The sequence below is a fragment of the Thalassophryne amazonica genome, chromosome 11 (genome assembly GCF_902500255.1).
Source record: "Thalassophryne amazonica chromosome 11, fThaAma1.1, whole genome shotgun sequence".
Taxonomy (NCBI): Eukaryota; Metazoa; Chordata; class Actinopteri; order Batrachoidiformes; family Batrachoididae; genus Thalassophryne; species Thalassophryne amazonica.
In genome coordinates, this window is record NC_047113.1 from 5,696,937 (window position 1) to 5,718,684 (window position 21,748).

The 21,748-nt window shown below is 42.0% G+C and overlaps 1 protein-coding gene across 1 annotated transcript in view; it reads left to right on the forward strand.

The window, feature by feature from the left end:
* gpc4 (glypican 4) overlaps positions 1–21,748 on the forward strand; it is a 170,592-nt gene that overhangs the window by 112,149 nt on the left and 36,695 nt on the right. Inside the window, exon 2 of the mRNA XM_034181484.1 lies at positions 4,052–4,210. Within this exon, the coding sequence (XP_034037375.1) occupies positions 4,052–4,210 (159 nt within the window). The remainder of the gene's footprint in view (positions 1–4,051; positions 4,211–21,748) is intronic.

A 21,748-nucleotide genomic window follows, 5' to 3' on the forward strand; every position in this document is an offset into this window, starting at 1 on the left:
TTAAACATTGTATGTGTGAAATAGTTTGTATCACATGTGACAGCCTGATAAAGTTCCAAACAATGTGGACAGACAACACCTCCTTAATTAAATGCTGAAGTTTAAGTCTGTACATGCAACAAGAAAAATAAAGTGTATGTGCCGAGATGAATATGGAGAGTTTTTCCACAGGTCGGGCAGTACGTCAAATAACATTTTTCCCCCCTCTCTCTGTATAGAACACTCAGCTGCTTGTGCAGCATGTGAAATGTATTCAGGAACGAAACCAAGTGGGAGCACTTGATGTTTACACTGGTATAGACTGAAGTGCATTTGGATTAATAAATACTTCAGACTAAAATACAGACTTGTTTAATATTCTCAAAGTTCTGTGTAGTCCTGCCTGAAATGCTTCAAATTATATATATATATATATATATTTATATATATATATATATATATGGTTGTGGTCAGAAGTTTAAATACATTCATCATGGGCATGACTGTTGTGGCACTATTGGGCTTTCTGTATTTCTTTGAAATGTTCTTTTCTGGGGCAGAATGATTGTACAACATCCAGGTTCAGTAGGGAAGAAACCTCTGGGAATTTGATGCAGAATTTTTAGTTTACTTTGAATCATGTGGTCAACACAGGGTTACAAGTATTCACGCCTGATTTATCTTGACCAGGTCCTTGTGGTAGCCACCAACAAGCTTTTGGCAGAACTCTGATGCAGTGTTTGACTACTTCTTTTGGCAGAATTGGTTAAATTAAATCTTATACACATCCGGAGGTGCATGGGTGCAGGCGCTTTTCTCCAGAGGTGATGGCGTGAAGCGGATGAGAGTCTATGATTCCTCCTGTAACTCAAGTTACTTCCCCAGCCAAGGCCTGTACTGTATATGTAGCTGGAGGGACTGAGACGACAACACATTGTCTTGTCCAAGGACTCAGACAGGTAGCGTGAGCAAGTTTTAGGTCTCCATATTGGTAGCCCAGCTGCTTGCTCTACCCTTTTGCCAGCGCCCAATGCTTAATTTGTTATATACATACACCCTCTGTACATATTACTTGTCCAGAGTAAATATGCTTTTATGTTGTAAATATATATTAATGTTTTTAAATGTATTTTTTATGACATTGGTTGCCAAGAGCTTCCGGAAGGAATTTCAATGATTTTTCTTTATAAATCATTGGATGTTTGGATCAGCAATTTCAGTTAAATACAGTGAGGAAAATAAGTATTTGAACACCCTGCGGTTTTGCAAGTTCTCCCACTTAGAAATCATGGAGGGGTCTGAAATTTTCATCTTAGGTGCATGTCCACTGTGAGAGACATAATCTAAAAAAAAAAATTGGGAAATCACAATCTATGATTTTGTAATAATTTATTTGTATGTTACTGCTGCAAATAAGTATTTGAAACCTACCAACCAGCAAGAATTCTGGCTCTCACAGACCTGTTAATTTTTCTTTAAGAAGCCTTCTTATTCTGCACTCTTTACCTGTATTAATTGCACCTGTTTGAACTTGTTACCTGTATAAAAGACACCTGTTCACACACTCAATCAATCACACTCCATCCTGTCCACCATAGCCAAGACCAAAGAGCTGTCTAAGGACACCAGGGACAAAACTGTAGACCTGCACAAGGCTAGGATGGACTATAGGACAACAGGCAAGCAGCTTGGTAGAAGACAACAACTGTTATGATTATTTATTAGAAAGTGGAAGAAACACAAGATGACTGTCAATCTCCCTCGGTCTGGGATTCCATGCAAGATCTCACTTTGTGGGGTAAGGATGATTCTGAGAAAGCTCAGAACTACACAGGAGGACCTGGTCCATGACCTGAAGAGAGCTGGGACCACAGTCACAAAGATTACATTAGTAACACATGATGCTATCATGGTTTAAAATCCTGCAGGGCAGCAAGGTCCCCCTGCTCAAGCCAGCACATGTCCAGGCCCGTTTGAAGTTCACCAGTGACCATCTGGATGATCCAGAGGAGGCATGGGAGAAGGTCATGTGGTCAGATGAGACCAGAATAGAGCTTTTTGGAATCAACTCCACTTACCATGTTTAGAGGATGAGAACAACCCCAAGAAAACCATCCCAACCGTGAAGCATGGGGGTGGAAACATCATACTCTGGGGGTGCTGTTCTGCAAAGGGGACAGGACTACTGCACCGTATTGAAGGGAGGATGGATGGGGTCATGTATTGTGAGATTTTGGCAAACAAACGCCTTCCCTCAGTAAGAGAATTGAAGATGGGTCATGGCTGGGTCTTCCAGCATGACAATGACCCCAAACACACAGCCAGGGCAACTAAGGAGGGGCTCCATAAGAAGCATTTCAAGGTCCTGGAGTGGCCTGGCCAGTCTCCAGACCTGAACTCAATAGAAAATCTTTGGAGGGAGCTGAAAGTCCAAACCTGAAAGATCTGGAGAAGATCTGTATGGAGGAGTTGACCAAAATCCCTGCTGCAGTGTGTGCAAACCTGGTGAAAAACTACAGGAAACGTTTGACCTCTGTAATTGCAAACAAAGGCTACTGTACCAAATATTAACATTGATTTTCACAGGTGTTCAAATACTTATTTGCAGCAGTAACATACAAATAAATTATTAAAAAATCATACATTGTGATTTCCGGATTTTCTTTTTTAGATTATGTCTCTCACAGTGGACATGGACCTAAGATGAAATTTCAGACCCCTCCATGATTTCTAAGTGGGAAAACGTGCAAAACCGCAGGGTGTTCAAATACTTATTTTCCTCACTGTATATCATATAGCAGACAAACACAGTGATATTTGAGAAGTGAAATGAAGTTTATAGGATTTTCAGAAAGTGTGCAGTAATTCTTTAAAACAAGTCTAGTACCTGCACTCTTTCACTACGAAGCCATGCTGTTGTAACACGTGCAGAATGTGGCTTGGCATTGTCTTGCTGAAATAAGCAGGGACGTCCCTGAAAAAGACGTTGCTTGGATGGCAGCATGTGTTTCTCCAAAACCTGGATGTACCTTTCAGCATTGATGGTGCCATCACAGATGTGTAAGTTGTCCATGCCATGGGCACTAACACACCCCCATACCATCACAGATGCTGGCTTTTGAACTTTGAGCTGGTAACAGTCTGGATGTTCTTTTTCCTCATTTGTCTGGAGGACACGACGTCCATGATTTCCAAAAACAATTTGAAATGTGAACTCATCAGACCAGAGCACACTTTTCCACTTTGCGTCTGTCCATTTCAAATGAGCTCGGGCCCAGAGGAGGCAAAATGTTTCTGGATGTTGTTGATGTTTGGCTTTTACGTTGCATGGCAGAGTTTTAAATTGCACTTGTAGATGTAGCGACGAACTTTGTTAACTGACAATGGTTTTCTGAAGTGTTTCTGAGCCCATGCAGTAAGATCTTTTACACAATGATGTCGGTTTTTGATGCAGTGCCGCCTGAGGGATCGAAGGTCACAGGCATTCAATGTTGATTTTCAGCCTTGCTGCTTACATGTAGAAAGTTCTCCAGATTCTCTGACGCTTCTGATTATATTATGGACTGTAGATGATGGAATCCCTAAATTCCTTGCAATTGAACGTTGAGAAACATCCATCCATCCATCCATCCATCCATTTTCTTCCGCTTATCCGAGGTCGGGTCGCGGGGGCAGCAGCTCAGTCAAAGCCGCCCAGGCCTCCCGATCCGCACACACCTCCCCCAGCTCGTTTTTGGGAACCCCGAGGCGTTCCCAAGCCAGCAGAGAGACGTAGTCCCTCCAGCGTGTCCATTTCATCCATTTCAAAATGAGCAAATATTTGCACAAAAACAATAAAGTTTATCAGTTTGAACATTAAATATCTTGTCTTTGTGGTGTATTCAGTTGAATATAGGTTGAAGAGGATTTGCAAATCATTGTATTCTGTTTTTATTTACATTTCCCACAATGTCCCAACTTCATTGGAATTGGGGTTGTAGATTATAACTTGATTATTGTGATTCTGCAACTTACAATGCAGTTTTTGTGGAGAATGCTGAAATGAGTGTTGTATTGTTCTCGTTTCTTCTAGGAGCTCCTCTGAAAGTGTGTCCACAGGGCTTCTCCTGCTGCACCTTGGAGATGGAGGAGAAACTGAGCCAGCAGAGCCACTCTGAGATCAAAGCCCCCGTCTCCCAGCTTAGCACCAACCTACAAAACAACTTCAAACAGAGGCACAACCACTTTGACAGTAAGCAAACACGATTGCACAAATGCACACAGGCACTACAACCGTCTCTGAGTCCACAAAAGCTGTGACACATGCGTGTTTTTGACGGACGCTCCCCGCTGACTGGTGCAGGAACAGTCTGCATCAGTTGTCCCCGTCCACCTGTCTCTGCATCTCAGCTCGATTCCTCTTCTCCCTCTTACTGCCTGGACCCACACTACCCCCTTCCCGTGTCTGCAGAGACATGCATGCTTCCAGGCGGACCACACACATTTTCAGATTGTGTATTCTGTGTATTTCCTGTTCCTCTGTGTACGACGAGCACATGCATGCATGCATGCTTGTAAATATTAGGATCAGGTTTTCTTTGCTGAGGGTGGCAGCACATGGGAACAAACAGCAGTGCTGAGTCACCCTGGAAGCAGGGCAGCTTTGAATACCCTCAGTCACCCAACCGTGTCACCGTTGGAGCTTTGCAAAGAAAGGAGTTGATGAAAGAAGGATTTTCTTCAGCAGACCAACTGTAAAAGAAAGAACGAGTCCATTTTTTTTTTTTTTTTTTTTAGCAAGATGGGACGCATGCTCTTACGTGATGTGCTGGTTTCACCTTCAACTTGGAGCTGCTCTGGTTTCAGCTTTTTGGTTGTTTAAAAGATTCCTTAAAAGCTGATAAACCAGTTTTAATAAAATGGTGAAAACTTTGGGTGGGGTGTAGAATGAGTCCCCTAAAATGCCTTGTAGATCTGGATAAAGTTCCACAGATGGGAAATCTAAGACACTACTTTTAACACTGCAGGTTGAGCAATTTCCGTGTACATTTGCATGTGTTGGTGTGCGCTTGAGTCTGCAGGTCAGAGACCTAAAGATCATATGTGTCTGTGAAAAGGGCTGAGGGATCATCAGTAACAGTGAGCTTGTGTATTGCAGCCAGATGTGAACAGGAATGTGAGGTGTCGGAATACAGTGGCTGCTTGAGCCGCCACCCCCCCCCCCCCCCAAACCCCAAACTTTCTTACTGCCCTTTGTCCCAATCTCCAGCCTCACCCATTCCTCTTCAAAAAGTAGTCCGTACTTTTCTTTTGTTTTTATTCAAATGTGCAACTTTCCACTTTGATTTTTTTTTTTTTTCTCTCGCTCTAAAACAACTGTACTTTGGCATCACTTTCTCTAAAATGGTCAGGCAGCTTTTAGGACAAATGTTGCAGACACAATCTGATAAAACTTGAGACAAATTTTATTCAAACGGTTTGCCCATTTTAGTGGAATTAGCGAGTTCTGTAAAATTTGGAATTTGGCTAAGCAGTTAAGTGCGCTTGTTTTTGGTGCGGAAGTTTCCCAGCTCAAGGCCGCCCTCTGCCTATCCATCCATTTTCTATGCCTGCTTACTCCAGTTAAAGGACATGTTGCACGTTATTTAACATCCCAGTTAGCAACACAACATCAAAGTATTCATGATTGTAAGGCTGTCAGTGCACAAGCAGTTGCTAATTATTCCTCTTGCTTGGCGAGTCAGCAGGTGGACTTCCAGAAAACGCCTTACTCTGCATTTTTCTTCGTTTCTCTGAGTGTAACATACATTATAGCAATGCAGAAACATCCCTATGGCCAACAGAGTGACTCAAATGCTGCTAAGTCTGATAACGAAGCTTCTGAGCGTTCATTCGGAAGTGATGGCTCGGATTTACATACAATGGGCCTCATGTATCAACGTGAGTACGGCGATATTTGAGCATATATGTACGCCAAAACGGCTGCGCTACTTGCATTTATCAATGTGGTCGTTGGCGTAGGCTGCGCTGAAAATATACACCAGGTCGAGAGATGGTGTAAATTATACAACCCCTGGCAAAAATTATGGAATCACCGGCCTCGGAGGATGTTCATTCAGTTGTTTAATTTTGTAGAAAAAAAAGCAGATCACAGATATGACACAAAACTAAAGTCATTTCAAATGGCAACTTTCTGGCTTTAAGAAACACTATAAGAAATCAAGATAAAAAGATTGTGGCAGTCAGTAACGGTTACTTTTTTAGACCAAGCAGAGGAAAAAAATATGGAATCACTCAATTCTGAGGAAAAAATTTATGGAATCACCCTGTAAATTTTCATCCCCAAAACGAACACCTGCATCATATCAGATCTGCTCGTTAGTCTGCATCTAAAAAGGAGTGAACACACCTTGGAGAGCTGTTGCACCAAGTGGACTGACATGAATCATGGCTCCAACACGAGAGATGTCAATTGAAACAAAGGAGAGGATTATCAAACTCTTAAAAGAGAGTAAATCATCACGCAATGTTGCAGAAGATGTTGGTTGTTCACAGTCAGCTGTATCTAAACTCTGGACCAAATACAAACAACATGGGAAGGTTGTTAAAGGCAAACATACTGGTAGACCAAGGAAGACATCAAAGCGTCAAGACAGAAAACGTCAAGCAATATGTCTCAAAAATCGAAAAATGTACAACAAAACAAATGATGAACGAATGGGAGGAAACTGGAGTCAACGTCTGTGACCGAACTGTAAGAAACCGCCTAAAGGAAATGGGATTTACATACAGAAAAGCTAAACGAAAGGCATCATTAACACCTAAACAGAAAAACCCAAGGTTACAATGGGCTAAGGAAAAGCAATTGTGGACTGTGGATGACTGGATGAAAGTCATATTCAGTGATGAATCTCAAATCTGCATTGGGCAAGGTGATGATGCTGGAACTTTTGTTTGGTGCCTTTCCAATGAGATTTATAAAGATGACTGCCTGAAGAGAACATGTAAATTTCCACAGTCATTGATGATATGGAGCTGCATGTCAGGTAAAGGCACTGGGGAGATGGCTGTCATTACATCATCAATAAATGCACAAGTTTATGTTGATATTTTGGACAATTGAAAGGATGTTTGGGGATGATGAAATCATTTTTCAAGATGATAATGCATCTTGCCATAGAGCAAAAACTGCAAAAACATTCCTTGCAAAAAGACACATAGGGTCAATGTCATGGCATAGGGTCAATGTCAATGAGCAGATCTGATTTGATGCAGGTGTTAATTTGGGGGATGAAAATTTACAGGGTGATTCCATAATTTTTTCCTCAGAATTGAGTGATTCCATATTTTTTTTCCTCTGCTTGGTCTAAAAAAGTAACCGTTACTGACTGCCACAATCTTTTTTTCTTGATTTCTTATAGTGTTTCTTAAAGCCAGAAAGTTGCCATTTGAAATGACTTTAGTTTTGTGTCATGTCTGTGATCTGCTTTTTTCTACAAAATTAAACAACTGAATGAACATCCTCTGAGGCCGGTGATTCCATAATTTTTGCCAGGGGTTGTACACCAAAATGAACCAGCACTGGAATCCACATAAAAATGTAAATTATCAACATGATAAACAGTGCCATTATACAAATCAATGCATATGTTACATAAATAACACTTTCCTGATTATACTACATAATAATCAATACAAATCCCGCTTTTGCGGGATTGTTGGTCTATCGAGCACGATCCGTGGCCACAGCGCTGACTGTAGAGAAAGCGCTGCTCGCCTTTTTCTCCAGAGCCTGGAGCCAGAGCAGCTCTGAGCTTAACTTTATGTGGTGTGATCATTTTAGACAATGAAATTTATAATTACAACTGTAGTGTTGTCATTCCCTTTGCCCGTGCTGCAATCAGGTTGTGTCGTCTCCATTCGTTTGTCACAATAAAATAAAGAAAGAAATACATTTTAAGAATAAATAAATCCAAATTATTGACATGTGAAAAGAGAATACAGTGGTCCCTCGCTATAACGCAGTTCACCTTTTGCGGCCTCATCGTTTCGCGTTTTTTAGTCCAATTTTGCATGCTTTTTTTTTTTACAGTGCTTGTGGTCTGCGTGTCTGTTTATAAGAATCTTCTCGCCCAGAAGGAAAAAGAGCGCCAACAACTACTCTTAACTGTGTTTGTCACTCGGAAACAGACACCTGCAGCCAGGTGTGAGTGGAAAAAGGCGCGGCGTCAGGACGCAGAGGCACGATCTGTGAAATACTGGTCAGTCACTATTAATAATTTCTTATGTGTCCAACCTCGTACGTTGATCGTTAGAATTAAATTTGTTAGTTCTAAAAGCCATCATAATTATTTATAGGAAAACGTTCTATTTTTATTTCTCAAACAAATGTTTGGGCCTGAGAACAGTTTGGTCTGATTTTTCTAATAAGGTTTGAACTTTGAGAGTGTTTACACACGAGAGAAACGTGAGAAAATGTTAATGCCTGTTTGAGAAAAGTGTATAAAGTGTGTAGTGAGGGGTTTTACAGCCTTAAAACTTCTGTAATAATTATAAAAAAAAATAACGCTGACTACTTCACAGACTTCGCTTTTTGCGGACTATTTTTAGAACGTAACTCCCGCGATAAACGAGGGACCACTGTAACACTTTTTTGATTATACTACAAAACAATTGATACGACGGCCGCTTTTGACACTCTATTGGCATGCGTTGTGATTGGTGGAGTTCTTTTTCTTTGCCGTCTTCCTGGCTTCCATGTCGTAAAATGAGGGTGTGTCTGAAGCGGAGTCTTAATATTTATGGGCGTGTTTATTATAATTACGATTGTTTTCACCCACCGCACTTATCAAGGTCACGTCAGGCGTACGCTGGAAATGGGCAGGTGCGCACTGCTTGATACATGTCACGGCAGCTTTGGTGTACTTCAAGTTTACACCGTAAATTTACGACACAAGTGCGCAACGTTGATACATGAGGCCCATTGTACAGAGAGGAGATGACACACTTCACACTGAAACTCTTCATTTTTTGAGAGTCTCTTGGATTTTGGATCCTAACATGTGCTGCTTGTGTCGCAGGACTTTTACTGCTGCTGCTACTGCATGTCTGTGGAATGTCTCCATAATGCTGTTTTTACAGGCTGCCTGAACATGCAGATGTATTTCTTACATTAGAAAAAGGGGGAATACGTTATTTTCAGGAAATAACGGACTTTCTATCTAACGTGCCAGAATCATGAGAACTTTGTGAGGAGCGGACAGCCGAGCTGCTGTGGGAGCAGGCCAAAATAGCGGGGATGATCGGAGAGTGAGCCACTTTTGGAAGTGGCCGAGAAAGTTCGGCATGAAAGTGTGTCATGGCCAGAGGGCTGAACACACCTTTCTGCACCAGCTGGGATTATCCCTCTTCTTCTAAATCAGGATCACAATGGAAAAAACGTCTCATGCTGGTAGTGCTGAGGATACCACCCTTCCCTACGTCCCGAAAGACCTGGAAGTGTTCTTCGCGTGTTCGTGAACTGTGAGAGACACAGAAAAACTCAGAATTCAATTTGCACTTATACAGACCTTAAAAGGGTTTATTGAACAATACAGCAGAACAGATCAGCAGATTGTCATCAATCACCGAGCGCAGGGTGGGTTCAGTGCAACACACTTTATTACGCAACAACGATACCAATAGGTTGTGTGTTCAGCCAAGAACCTCGAATGCTGGAAAGACACAGTCTTTATACAGTTCAGTTCAGTTGGGGTGTTATCATCTTCTGATTGGTGGCCAGGGCAAGGGATGACATTAAAGGTCTTTGGGAAGTCTGGGGAAAAGGTCTTCGTAGAAATGGCATAGTGGGGGTGTCTGGGGCAAACTGATTGGTCCTCTTGAACTCGCCAATATTGTGGTGAACTGGTTCTCAGAATCTAAAGGCGGAGAGGTTACCAGCACTTCACGCCTAAGTCAGATGTCTGCCTGGACATCTGTTCCTTAAAACCAGTTTAAACCTGTTTACAGTCCATATATGGAGGTGTCTTCAGTTTTAGTGCGCCAACGTGCAGACAGCGAGAAACCACAGGTCTGTTACCATCCATCCATCCATCCATCCATCCATCTTCTATCGCTCAGTCCAATTAAGGGTCGCGGGGGGCTGGAGCCTATCCCAGCAGTCATAGAGTGCGAGGCGGGGTACACCCAGGACAGGACGCTAGTCTGTCGCAGGGCCACAAATAGACAAACAGACACACACACACCTACGGACAATTTTAAAGATTCCAATCCACCTAACCTGCATGTCTTTGGATGTGGGAGGAAACCGGAGCACCCGGAGGAAACCCACGCAAACACGGGGAGAACATGCAAACTCCACACAGAAAGGCCACGGGAATTGAACCCACAACCTTCTCGCTGTGAGGCAACAGTGCTAACCACTAAGCCACCGTGCTGCCCAGGTCTGTTACCAACACAGTGAAAAGTTTCAGTTCCTATACAGGAAGTCAACAGAAAAAGGTCACATCATTTGGATGATAAATCATCCAAAGCATTTCCAAAGGATTATGTGCACTTTAATAAAACATCAGATCATTAAACATATTACAGCAGAAACATCACGCTGGCATCAAATAATGACTTTATTCAAAAGTAGTCAATGCCTGGCTTTTTTAAACCAGCATATTACACCAACAGAAAGTCAACAACACATGTCAGCAGTTACACTTGGTCAATACAATTCATCATAAGCACATATTACAATCCTTAATCAAGCCGTATAATATTGTATCATTTCAAAACCATCATAACTCAATTGAACACCCATCAAAGCATAAGCATACACATTTTCATTAATTTGGCATCATGATAAATTCCTTAAAAACATTACGGAAGAAATATCACACCGGGACCTAAAATCAACTTTATTCAGTCCATACAATAACTAATTCAGTGGAACTGGGACAGTGCACATACTTCTAAACATTTGTTACTTTTTCAAAATAATGAACACAAAACATTTTATTCAATGTGGTAACGTTTAGCATTGTTAGCATGCAAAGCTAAATATGAGCAAAATATCATATATATACGAGGTCTGTTAGAAAGTATCGGACCTTTTTATTTTTTTCAAAAACCTGATGGATTTGAATCACGTGTGCTTGCATGAGCCAACCTTGAACCTTCATGCGCATGCGTGAACTTTTTCATGCCTGTCGATTGCATCATTTTCTGATAGGCAGCCTTTGTGTGGGACGTGTGCTGTGCGCTCAGCGGATTTTCATTTCAAGGAAAAAGACGGAACGACTGGAGCAGCGCCGCATCAAATTTTGCCAGAAACTGGGCACCAGCCAGGTGGAAACCATTCGGAAGATTCACACGGCTTTCGGTGACGATGCTTTGGGCATCACACAGATTAAGGAGCGGTACAACTGGTTTAAAGATGGCCGCACAACGGTAGAGAGCGAGCTGCGCTCCGGTCGGCCATCAACATGCTGGAATGACCAGATAATTTCCAAAGTGAACGCTTTGGTGATGCGGGACCGTCGTGTGACTGTCCGAGAAATTGCAGAAGAGGTGGACATCAGCACTTTTTCAGCACATTCCACTGTGACAGAAGATTTGGCCATGAAAAGAGTGGCGGTGAAATTCATGCTGAAGCTGCTGACGGCGGAGCAAAAGCGCCTCCATGTTGAAGTCTCACAGGACATGCTGTGACATGCCCACCTCTTCCACAATTTCTCGGATAGTCACACGACTGAAAAGTCACCGAAAGCCGCCTGAATCATCCAAATGGTTTCCACCTGGCTGTTGCCCAGTTTCTGGCAAAATTTGATGCGGCGCTGCTCCAGTCATTCCGTCTTTTTCCTTGAAATGAAAATCCGCCGAGCGCACTGCACATGTCCTCACACAAAGGCTGCCTACCAGAAAATGATGCAATCGACAGACGTGAAAAAGTTCACTCATGTGCACGAAGGTTCAAGGTTTGCTCATGCAAGCACACGTGATTCAAATCCATCAGGTTTTTGCAAAAAATAAAAAGGTCCGATACTTTTCTAACAGACCTCGTATCTTCAATTTCAATACATTTGAATACAATTAGTATGCAAAGCTAAAATAAGCTAATTCATAAAAATGTAAAACACTTATATCCAACAGTGGTTGTGGTCAGCCCCCACGCTCAGAGTTGGGCGTAAACACAGTGGAAGCAGGGAGGATGGCATGGTCCTGGACATTATTCTCTGGCTGGTGATCGCACGCCATTCGTGTGTGACTGTGCCAGCCAGGACCTCTCTGATGGCGTGGACCTGGACATTGTTCTTTGGCTGGCAGGTGCACATGATCTGTGTGTGACAACTTCTTTCATGGTGTGGACTTTACATATTTAATCTTGGAAATCATTCTACAAGTGGGTGAGTGCTCTGTTCAGGTTTTTTTTTCCTTTTGTATTTTGTTGTCCTCAGTGGAGCTGATAAGCTTTGTTCATTTTATTTTACTTTGAGGGAGTCTGTCAGATTTTGGATCTCGATGTGTGCGGAGTCTGTTCTGTGTACCATAGCAGCACGTTTTAACCCCATTATGGGTATCGCCGTGAACGTGCACGGGAAATCACTGTTTTACAGGCTGCCTGATCACACATGTATTTCTTAGATTTTTCAGTTATATCGATGACAACACTTACAAGTGTGCACAAAGCTGAACCTCTATCAGAGACTGTTTTTAACAGAGTGCATTCATGACAAATTCAATGTGCATGCACACGAAGTCTTCTTACAGTGGAGAGTGGCTGCTGCTTTTACTGTGACTGCATCAAAATGAACAGATATCACTTAAAAACAAGTCATCATAACGTGACATCACACTTATTGCAATTATTCTCTGGCTCCATTCGTAATGTTGGCAGCAACATTCTGTTCAACAGCACATTGGGATGTTTTTCCTCAAAGCTACGTAAACACTGTTGGAAAAATGAGTACTTTATCTCCATAGCTGTTTGTTGTGAATACCGTATACTGTAAAACCAGTCACGGAAGTGCACAAAGTAATCGCAGTGTATCATTGGATGGTCAGTAACAGCCTAAATCTAAGTTGTTAGGATTTCTGTGGGACATGTCCTTTAAAGTTCATGGGGTCCTGGCGCAACTCCCAGCAGTCATAGGGCGTGACTCCTGACTATTCTCCATGTAATGTGAAGTTGCATCAGGAAGGGCATCCGGTGTAAAACTTCTGTGAAATCAACATGCAGATCAACCTCAGACCTGCTGTGATGACCCCGAGTGAAACAAGGGAGAAGCCTAAGGGAGAAGGGAAGTTTTATTTTACAGTTGATTACAAATTTTAAATCTTAAGAAAGCTTTACCGCAGCCAGACCTGCAACATGTGCTGTGGAAGTCTTTAAAAGTAATTTATTGCCACTGTTGTTTACCATGTATCCATTTCCAATCCATCTTTGTTGTACAGCACTTTGGTCAACCTTGTTGTTTTTAAATGTGCTCCACAAATAAATTGGATTGGATTGGAATTGATGCTTTGCAGCTGGTTTGGAGTTTACATCTATTATGTCAGCAATTATTCAAAGAATGATTCACGTTTTAAGCCGTCACGTATCCAAAACTAACGCGCCTCTATGTACCTCTCTGTACCTCACATGTGCCAGGTATCAGCCTCTAGTGAGTCACAACTGACCTGTCATTTGAGACCCATCCAGCCTCAGGTGGCTCGTGTCGCCACATATGATCCACATCAAGCCACATATGATCCATGTAGTGCCATGTAATGTGATGTTGATGCACGTTTAGGCATGGGTTTGGACCAAACCTCCAGCCCTCCCACACTTGGTCCCTTTAAAGTGTGGGTTTTCAATTCACAACATCCATTCAAGACTTTGTCACATTTTTTAAACGCATCCAAAAATAGACGCCCCAGTATAGTCCGGGCCGGTGTGCGCCGTGCATCAGGCTGCTGTTCACCTGTGTTCCAGGGTCATTAAATGCACCAGACCAGCTAGAACTGAACCACGGGTTCCTGGACAATCACCTCTGCACTTCCTCTCACTGGCTTTATTTGTTTTGACACCGTGACTCAACTTTTGACTTTGTGCTCGTCCGTTAATGTTGTTCAGATGCAGCAAATTACTGAGGATTTCATCCACATCCCCACATAAAACCATAAAAAACATGTCCCATATGAATAAATAAGGGATTTATCAATCAATCATGTTGCACACATAAGGTTTACATGAAGGCAGAAGGAATATTTTGTGGATTTGTGTACCGACCAAGACTGAACATTCATTCATAACATGAGAAACCAGTCCTGTTTTTAAAGTTACTAAATGAAGACTGTGTTATCAAAGTACTGTTAATATTAGTATCAGTTGTTCAGTTGAACTGTGGTGTCATTAACGGGTGCTCCCACATGTTTGAGCTCACATGTGGGCAGTAATCGGTGTATTGCACCGCAGGAAATCTCCCTTCAGACAAGTACGTTGGAAAAGGGACTCAGTATTTTATCTGTATCTTGCGTGCAGTTTCAGATGGACCATTTTCAGAACACCTCTGTAAGTTGGGTCAAACATGCACCACCCGCCACGGTGGGTCCCGCTCACACGTCTTTAAAAAAAACAGACTTTGTGTGCATAAGGTGCTCTTGTGCAGCCCAGACTGCAGTGTGTGTGTGTGTATGTGTGTGTTAGTTCACCAAAAAATGAACAATTCCATTGCTACCAGTTTTGTCGTGGGGAAACAAGCTTCATATGATTGAATACCTGCTCTTTTGGGCACCGCAATGCCCCCTGTCATGAACTTGTGTTGTATCCGTGGTGCACTTTATTCATTTTTTACAGTTTCAACACACTGTGATCTTGTTAAGACAGACGTCTGAGACAAATATGCTGGTGTGCACCGTGGTTATAAACTGTTGGGGTGCCTCATAGCCTTTCGTGGTAGGTGAGTTCACCCCTTTAAGCACATCTTACAACAGACTGCCTGCTTAACCACACTCAATACTCTGCAGGGTTTTCATCTGAAGTTGCTCAGGAGCAGGTGTCAGTTTGAACAATTTAGCATCTTTACAGTACAGATCAACCTGCAAGTTGATTGACATGACTCACATGAGTGATGAATAAATACCATGGAAATTCTTGTAGTGAAGAACGCATGCCTTTTCTTTTCCGATGTTTGATTCAGATTAGGGTTGAAACGTTTAGTCGAATAACTCGAATAATTCAATTACAAAAAATGTTCGAGGCAAATTCTGTGCCTCGACGCTCCATTTAACGTTGTAGTACATATGCCAGGCCTATGTGTGGCGCTGTAATGTCCCCAGGAAAAAAAAGAGAAGAAGACTAGTTGGTTGCAATGCCATAACGTAACGCGTCATGTGATAAATCTCTTTCCAGACCCAAACAAACTACGCACGAGGGTTTCTCTACAGCGATGGCTGAGCCGGTCACTTTGTTTACGTTGGCAAACTTCTTTTCTTGCTCACCAGAACAAATTAAAAAGGGCTTGAATTCGTTTGATTCTGCTCGGGTGATGTCTGTAAATGTTGCAGATGGTACAATGTAACAATAAGGATGCCGGCTGCCATTAAACGCTAAAGAAGAGAGGGTGCGTTAGGTTTATGTCACCGAAGAGCATTTTGAGGACGAAGTGCATTTGCTGGCGGCGCGGCTCGTGCTGGCAGTGCAACTCATGTTGCAGCGGCCCTCACCCACTTTGCCTCAATTCAGATGACGGACTGCTTCAAGTTCAGTGCACATAAACAATGTCAAATGTGTATGTGTTGTCTTTAATTTTGATGTGTGCCATTATTACGGTAAACAAGTAATAATTGTGGATTAATTGTTGTATTTTGTCTGAGGTAATTGGAGTGTAAACATAATTTTGTTGTTGCATTTGTGATGACAGTGACAATAATTCTCTCATTCATTCATTCATTCATTTATGCCTTCACAAAATGCCTCACGAAACTACAAAAAATGCATAAGTACTTACTTTACTCATAATTGTTGTCAGTTTGGCTAAATCGCCGGACTCTGACCCACTGATTAGGCAGCTAATCTCTTTTTCCACAGCGGAGCGTGCGCGAGGGTGCGTTTATTTAATGACATGGAACCGCGCGTTTCTGCATTCACAAAATGCCTCAAAAGGTACATAAAAGTACTTACGTTTGTCATATTTGTTGTCAGTCTGGTTTTGTCGCGAGACAAAAACAAGCGTTTTCGTCATGGTAAGTGGTCAGAGGTATTAATCTCCGGCCATAAGCTAGCTCTGGCACAATGTGAACTGAATAATGAATAATTTCTAGATTCTTAACGATACCCGTCCCACTTGCAGTCACTGATCTAAATTAAATACTTTTGCGAAGGTGACATTAACATTATCTGTTGGGTCCACTTGGCAGTAACATATCTAATATAGTCGTTTTTATTTACCTTATCAGCTGTACCCATCTACTTTTTTCTTTACCATTAGTCGGAAATGTATAGAAAGACAAATCCGGCGAAGTATAAGATCGATTGGTGCACATGGGCACACAACACTGTGGCATTCTTTCACTGTTTACACTGTGCCGCCAGAACCAACGAGTGCAGAGAAAAACACGTGTTTTCTTTGTTTGGGTCCGGACGGAGATTTACAACCCCTGGCAATAATTATGGAATCACCGGCCTCGGAGGATGTTCATTCAGTTGTTTAATTTTGTAGAAAAAAAGCAGATCACAGACATGACACAAAATTAGTCATTTCAAATGGCAACTTTCTGGCTTTAAGAAACACTATAAGAAATCAAGAAAAAAATTTGTGGCAGTCAGTAATGGTTACTTTTTTAGATCAAGCAGAGGGAAAAAAAATATGGACTCACTCAATTTTGAGGAATAAATTATGGAATCACCCTGTAAATTTTCATCCCCAAAACTAACACCTGCATCAAATCAGATCTGTTTGTTAGTCTGCATCTAAAAAGGAGTGATCACACCTTGGAGACCTGTTGCACCAAGTGGACTGACATGAATCATGGCTCCGACACGAGAGATGTCAATTGAAACAAAGGAGAGGATTATCAAACTCTCAAAAGAGGGTAAATCATCACGCAATGTTGCAAAAGATGTTGGTTGTTCACAGTCAGCTGTGTCTAAACTCTGGACCAAATACAAACAACATGGGAAGGTTGTTAAAGGCAAACATACTGGTAGACCAAGGAAGACATCAAAGCGTGAAGACAGAAAACTTAAAGCAGTATGTCTCAAAAATCGAAAATGCACAACAAAACAAATGAGGAACGAATGGGAGGAAACTGGAGTCAACGTCTGTGACCGAACTGTAAGAAACCGCCTAAAGGAAATGGGATTTACATACAGAAAAGCTAAATGAAAGCCATCATTAACAACTAAACATAAAAAAACAAGGTTACAATAGGCTAAGGAAAAGCAATCGTGGACTGTGGATGACTGGATGAAAGTCATATTCAGTGATGAATCTCGAATCTGCATTGGGCAAGGTGATGATGCTGGAACTTTTGTTTGGTGCCGTTCCAGTGAGATTTATAAAGATGACTGCCTGAAGAGAACATGTAAATTTCCACAGTCATTGATGATATGGGGCTGCATGTCAGGTAAAGGCACTGGGGAGATGGCTGTCATTACATCATCAATAAATGCACAAGTTTACGTTTATATTTTGGACACTTTTCTTATCCCATCAATTGAAAGGATGTTTGGGGATGATGAAGTCATTTTTCAAGATGATAATGCATCTTGCCATAGAGCAAAAACTGTGAAAACATTCCTTGCAAAAAGACACATAGGGTCAATGTCATGGCCTGCAAATAGTCCAGAACTTAATCCAATTGAAAAACTTTGGTGGAAGTTGAAGAAAATGGTCCATGACAAGGCTCCAACCTGCAAAGCTGATCTGGCAACAGCAATCAGAGAAAGTTGGAGCCAGATTGATGAAGAGTACTGTTTGTCACTCATTAGCTCCATGCCTCAGAGACTGCAAGCTGTTATAAAAGCCAGAGGTGGTGCAACAAAATACTAGTGATGTGTTGGAGCGTTCTTTTGTTTTTCATGATTCCATAATTTTTTCCTCAGAATTGAGTGATTCCATATTTTTTTTCCCTCTGCTTGGTGTAAAAAAGTAACCGTTACTGACCGCCACAATTTTTTTTTTCTTGATTTCTTATATTGTTTCTTAAAGCCAGAAAGTTGCCATTTGAAATGACTTTAGTTTTGTGTCATGTCTGTGATCTGCTTTTTTTCTACAAAATTAAACAACTGAATGAACATCCTCCGAGGCCGGTGATTCCATAATTTTTGCCAGGGGTTGTATCACGACACGTTATGTCAGACTTTGCAGCCGAAGAGCATGCTCATAAGCTGTGCAAGAGCTAATCAATGTAGTACCAAAAGCTACAACTTTCCAGTGCAACACAGAGTAAAATAAAACCTTTTAAGAGGAAGAGGGTCCACGCTGAGCATCTGAAATAGACTGATTGCAGTTCGCTTTAAATACGCAGTGTGCATTTAAAGGGAACCGCAGTCAGTTGTTTAAATGGCACTCGCCAGACATACTGCGGGAAGCACTGCTGCCTTGTCAGGGCTCATAACATCAAATCCTAAAGCTCCGAGTCTGTTGTATGTGCCCCCCCCCCCCCCCCAAAAAAAAATAGATTGATAAGAGAGATTCTATAAAATGTGGTGTTTTTATATGGTGTGTGGTTTTATTTTTTCTTATATACATCCATGTCCTTCTTGATAACAGGCATTTTCCCGCACCTTTCACAGGACAGCAATGGTAGCTCAGTGGTGACGTTTCTGACTGGCAATCAGAGCTTTTGGAAAGTGCAGGTTCGAATCCCGTGGGTGGCATGTAATTTTTCTTTTCACAGCATCTACTCGCATTGTGTTCCCATGTCAATCAATCAATCAACTTTTTTCTTATATAGCGCCAAATCACAACAAACAGTTGCCCCAAGGCGCTCCATATTGTAAGGCAAGGCCATACAATAATTATGAAAAACCCCAACGGTCAAAACGACCCCCTATGAGCAAGCACTTGGCAACAGTGGGAAGGAAAAACTCCCTTTTAACAGGAAGAAACCTCCAGCAGAACCAGGCTCAGGGAGGGGCAGTCTTCTGCTGAGACTGATTGGGGCTGAGGGAAAAAACCAGGAAAAAGACATGCCGTGAAGGGGGGCAGAGATCGATCACTAATGATTAAATGCAGAGTGATGCATACGGAGCAAAAAGAGAAATAAACAGTGCATCATGGGAACCCCCCCCCACAATCTACGTCTAAAGCAGCATAACCAAGGGATGGTCCAGGGTCACCCGATCCAGCCCTAACTATAAGCCTTAGCGAAAAGGAAAGTTTTAAGCCTAATCTTAAAAGTAGAGAGGGTATCTGTCTCCCTGATCTGAATTGGGAGCTGGTTCCACAGGAGAGGAGCCTGAAAGCTGAAGGCTCTGCCTCCCATTCTACTCTTACAAACCCTAGGAACTACAAGTAAGCCCGCAGTCTGAGAGCGAAGCGCTCTAATGGGGTAATATGGTACTACGAGGTCCCTAAGATAAGATGGGACCTGATTATTCAAAACCTTATAAGTAAGAAGAAGAATTTTAAATTCTATTCTAGAATTAACAGGAAGCCAATGAAGAGAGGCCAACACGGGTGAGATATGCTCTCTCCTGCTAGTCCCCGTCAGTACTCTAGCTGCAGCATTCTGAACCAACTGAAGGCTTTTTAGGGAACTTTTAGGACAACCTGATAATAATGAATTACAATAGTCCAGCCTAGAGGAAATAAATGCATGAATTAGTTTTTCAGCATCACTCTGAGACAAGACCTTTCTGATTTTAGAGATATTGCGTAAATGCAAAAAGGCAGTCCTACATATTTGTTTAATATGCGCTTTGAATGACATATCCTGATCAAAAATGACTCCAAGATTTCTCACAGTATTACTAGAGATCAGGGAAATGCCATCCAGAGTAACGATCTGGTTAGACACATGCTCCATGTGCACAAAACCATTGCAGCATGTATTTTTACATTTTTATTTTTCTTCACAGCAGCTGCGCAATGTGTAACCACATCGGCATCGTGCATGCCTGCCAGTCGGCTCGATGTTTTCGTGGTTCGCTCATATGAGCTGTTCCGCCGTGAGTCGCCCCTGGTTGTACTTACTCCTACTGTGTGAAGGGGCCCTTAGGGAGTGCCCCTGAATATTGATGTTGTTTAAAAATGCAAAAGTACTTTTTATCCGAATACTTGATTACTCGATTAATCACCAGAATCATTGATAGAATACTCGATTACTAAAATAATAGATAGCTGCAGCCCTAATTCAGATTAGTCTCTCACCTTCAGACCAGTGATCCCACATTACTCAAGAGAAACAAATGATTGCACCTGCGCTTGTGAAAAGTAGTCCAAAAGAAGCAAACTTACTGTTTAGAAGATCCCCAGAATAAGTGGAACAAGTAGGGGCTGAGTGGGAAACAACTACACCTTGTGTGTTTGACACTGATTCATGCAAAATAATTATTTGGGATTCACTGTTACCAGAATATGTTTCTCTGTGGCCTTGGTGTTTCCTCAGTTTTGTCCAGAATTGAACCACTTCATCCTTGGCTAACATGTCATTCTTCTGCCATGTTTAATCCATATTTCTTTGAGTTAAACTCTCATTTCCATTTGACCTATCAGAGTCACCCAAGTTCAAAGTTGATTTATGACTTGATATTAGTGTTTAATAGTAACAGTGGATGAAACGAACCACCTGCTGGAAATGGCATTCTAAATATCCGCTATATATGAGGGTTGTCTGAAAGGTTTTGCCTCCAACATGAGTATTTCAATAACAATCGAGGTATTAAAGTGAAACTGGTACTTGAATAATCCTTTCCTTATTGACTCTTGCTGCACCAAATGTTTTCACCTTCAATTTCAGGCATGTGCAGATATGTTATAGATGACTGTTACTGAATTCCTCACAATGGGTGTTGTGCATCCGTAAACATTCAGCGATGAACGTGTGTTGTCTATAACAACATCTGTGTGGGTGTCAGTACAGACAGGAAGTAGGCAAGGCGTTTGAAGGATGAAAATCCAACCACAATGAGTCTGCATGACCAGGCCTGCAGTGGGCGCCCACAACAGACGTACGTGCACGGCATCAAGTGCGGGTGGATGAGCTCAGACCAATAAATCTCTTAGCTGATGTCAGTCTCTCTGAGCCTTTCACAGAGATGTCAGTATTTGTATTATATTTGCTGATATGAGACCTTTTCCAGAATGAACCCTGCAGAAACACACTTGGCTGTTGGAAATGGTGTCATTATATTGACTCGGTCGCACATCCAGGAACTCTGCCTGTGAGGTCTTAGCAACATGCTTAGCAACGCCAGCTGGTTTGTAGACAATCCATAGCGGACAATGTTAAGTTGATGCGAGTTTTTTCATTTTCACCGTTTTGTTTTTTTTAATGCCTCAGCAATGTGAGGCAGTGGGTTGTGCCACAAAGCGAGAAAGAATATTAAAATCTGTGCGTCACATCAATCATGCGTTACTTCGGGGAAAATAATCAGCAGCTAGCCCCTCCTGGAGCAGACCAGCAATTCACAATGCATACACGACATAAATCTTCTTCTTCTTCTTTGTCTTTCGGCTGTTCCCGTTAGGTGTCGCCACAGCAGATCAATCCTTTCCATCTCACCCTGTCCTCTGTATCTTCCTCTGTCACACCAACCACCTGCATGTCCTCTCTCAGCACATCCATGAACCTACTCTTTGGTCTCCCTCTTCTC